The sequence below is a fragment of the Oncorhynchus nerka genome, unplaced genomic scaffold (genome assembly GCF_034236695.1).
Source record: "Oncorhynchus nerka isolate Pitt River unplaced genomic scaffold, Oner_Uvic_2.0 unplaced_scaffold_6547, whole genome shotgun sequence".
NCBI classification, from domain to species: domain Eukaryota; kingdom Metazoa; phylum Chordata; class Actinopteri; order Salmoniformes; family Salmonidae; genus Oncorhynchus; species Oncorhynchus nerka.
In genome coordinates, this window is record NW_027034769.1 from 1 (window position 1) to 2,783 (window position 2,783).

The following is a 2,783-nucleotide window of genomic DNA, read 5'->3' on the forward strand; positions in this document are numbered from 1 at the left end:
GACATGCTGATTGGGTGGTGGGTAGGGATTAGGGAGTCTTGGGACAGAGACAGGCTGAGTTTGCCTGTGTGTCTCCTGATGTTTCTTCAGACTGCTCAACTGAGCGAAGGCTTTATCACACAAGCGGCACTGGAACGGTTTCTCTCCTGTGTGGGTCCGCCGGTGGTTTTTCAAGACATTCCCATCACGAAACCTCCTCCCGCAGTCAGGGCATTGGTACGGTTTCTCTCCAGTGTGGATTCGCAGGTGAAGAGTGCAGTGGCTCTTACTTGTGAAGCTCTTGTCACAGTAAGTACAGCAGTAAGGTTTCTCACCCGCATGAATCCGGAGATGAAGTTTTAAACTCCCTGTCAGGGAGAAACTCTTCCCACACTGAGGGCAAAGGTAAGGCCTCTCTCCAGTGTGCTTCCTCTGGTGGACTAGTAAATTACGTTTAGTGGAGAAGGTCTTGTCGCACTGTGGGCAGTGGACACGGCTGTTGTGGGTCTTCTGAATGTGATCCTTCAGAAGAGCCTTGGTAGAGAACTTCTCCCCACAGTGGGGGCATGGAAGAGGGCCTTGGTGCATACGGACGGACCCAGTGTCTCCCCTTGTGGTTCTTCAGGTGGTGCTGCTTTAACGAGATTGTATGACGGAACTTCATCCCGCACACTGAGCAGTGATAGGGTTTCTCTCCGTGTGAGTTCTCATGTGTCTCTGTAAGAGTCCTGATTGGGTAAAATCCTTACCGCAACGAGGGCAGACGTACGGTTTCTCCTCAGTATGGATTCTCAGGTGTATTTTAAGATTGTCGGCATATCTGAATCCCCTTCCACATTCAGAGCACACGTGTGGGTTCTTCAGAGGATCACTAGGCGGGTGTCGAGTCTTAATGTGTGATTCCAGTCTTTCTGCAGTTATGAAACTCTTCTTACATTGACCACAGCGGTGAGGGTGGTCTGTGTGAACAATTTCCCTGGTGATGTTTCAGGCTTATTTTTACACGGAAATTCTTCCCACAATCCGAGCAGTGGTAAGGTTTTCTCACCTGTGTGGGTTCTGATGTGTTTCTGTAAGTTTCCAGAATCATTGTAGTCCTTCCCACAATGATGCAGACGTACGGTTTCTCCCCAGTGTGAGTTCTCAGGTGTCTCTTAAGACTGCCGGCCTCACTGAATCCCTTTCTGCATGTAGAGCACACGTGTGGTTTCTCTCCAGTCAAGTTATCTCTGTATCTCTTCAGGTACTGTAGGTGTAGTTTTAGACTTCTTGCTGTGGTAAAATTCTTCCCACAGTGATCACAGATATGGGAGCCATCTCCTGAGAGGGGTTCCTTGCGTTGCTTAGCGTTAGGCGTGCTGCGAAGCTTCTCTCTTGTGTGTTTTCTCTGTTGTAGTCTCTGTTCGCGTGAGGTAGCAAAGCTCATCCCACAGTCGTCAGAGAAGAAATGGTAAGGTTTCTCTCCTGTATGGATGCTCTTCTGAGGGACAACGACCTCCTCTCCTGGGTGAGCTCTTTTGATGTGTTTCTTCAAGCCTCCAGATTCAATAAAGTCCTTCCCACAACGAGGGCAATGGAAAGGTTTCTCTCCCGTGTGAGTTCTGATGTGTCTCTTTAAGGTTCCAGATTCAGTGAAACCCTTCCCACACTGATAACAAATGTACGGTTTCTCCCCAGTGTGAGTTCTCCAATGTATCTTAAGACTGTAGGCCTGAGAGAATCCCTTTCCGCATTCAGAGCACACGTGTGGTTTCTCTGCAGTGACGGTATCACTGAATCTCTTCAGGTTCTGTAGGTGTAGTTGTAGACTTCTTGCTGTGGTAAAATTATTCCCACAGTGATCACAGATATGGGAGCCAGGCCTGTCTCCTGAGAGGGTTTTGTGTTGTTCAGCATTAGACCAGCTGTGGGGTTTCTCTCCCGTCTGTGTTGTCTTGTGTATTATATGGCTACTCTGCCCCGGTGTCTTCCTGCAGTCGACCAGCCGCACAGACACCCTCTTCTGACTCTGCAGTAAGATACTACTGGGAAAGGCACGACCTGGGGACTCTGGGCGGGGAGGGGGCGGGGGAGGCTTGTCCTGGAAATCCTTTAAAAAAGAGACAGACTTAATCAGGGTAATACTCTCAAAAGTCTTTCCTTGATTCCTTTGACTCCTTTCAAAAAACATTGGAGGAGAAATTACAAGAGGATGAACCTTGAATCTTCTCCTCCAATGCATTTATAGAAGGAGGTCAAGGAATAATTTTATGACTGGAAAAATAAATACTCACCTCTCTAACTCTCTGCTCTGGAGTGTGCCTCTCTGGATCTGACTCTGCCTCAGCCCATCGCTAGCCAACCAATCCTTGTCCTCCCGTCCGAGTCTTTGTCGCAGTCTGCAGTGTCGTCATCGGATTGGCTGGAACTCAAGTGTTCCGCCTTCAGTCCATTGCTAGGCAACCAATCGCTGTCCTCCTTGTCGCATTCTTCGTCATAGTCGATAGCATCATCATCATCGGACTTGCTGGGACTAATTTGTGCCCCACTAGCATCCTCCAGCATCCTTCTGATGTCCTCTTTCAGTTGGACTAACCAAGACATTCCCTGCTCCTCTGATTTGATTGAATCCGTATTGTCCCACATTTCCTCCATGACTTTACGCCTTAATAAGCGATGATTCATCCCTTTAATTTCAGATCCATCTTTGCCATGACGTTCACACAGGTAGCGTAAATTGTCCACGGTTAAAGTGAATAAACTCTGTTCAATTTCATCAATCAACGTTTCCTTCTCTGAACTGAGTGGATTCATATTGTCCTGCT

General features: G+C 48.0%; 1 protein-coding gene across 1 annotated transcript; it reads right to left on the reverse strand.

Moving 5' to 3' along the window:
* Positions 1-64: 64 nt before the first annotated feature.
* Positions 65-2,200, reverse strand: LOC135566236 (zinc finger protein 84-like; the record flags this gene model as incomplete). Its single annotated transcript, XM_065014026.1, has 3 exons — positions 2,177-2,200; positions 1,028-2,068; positions 65-525 (listed from the first exon to the last, which is right to left on the reverse strand). Coding segments are annotated over exons 1-3 (1,526 nt in total), but the record flags the coding sequence as incomplete, so codon positions are not given.
* Positions 2,201-2,783: the final 583 nt, after the last annotated feature.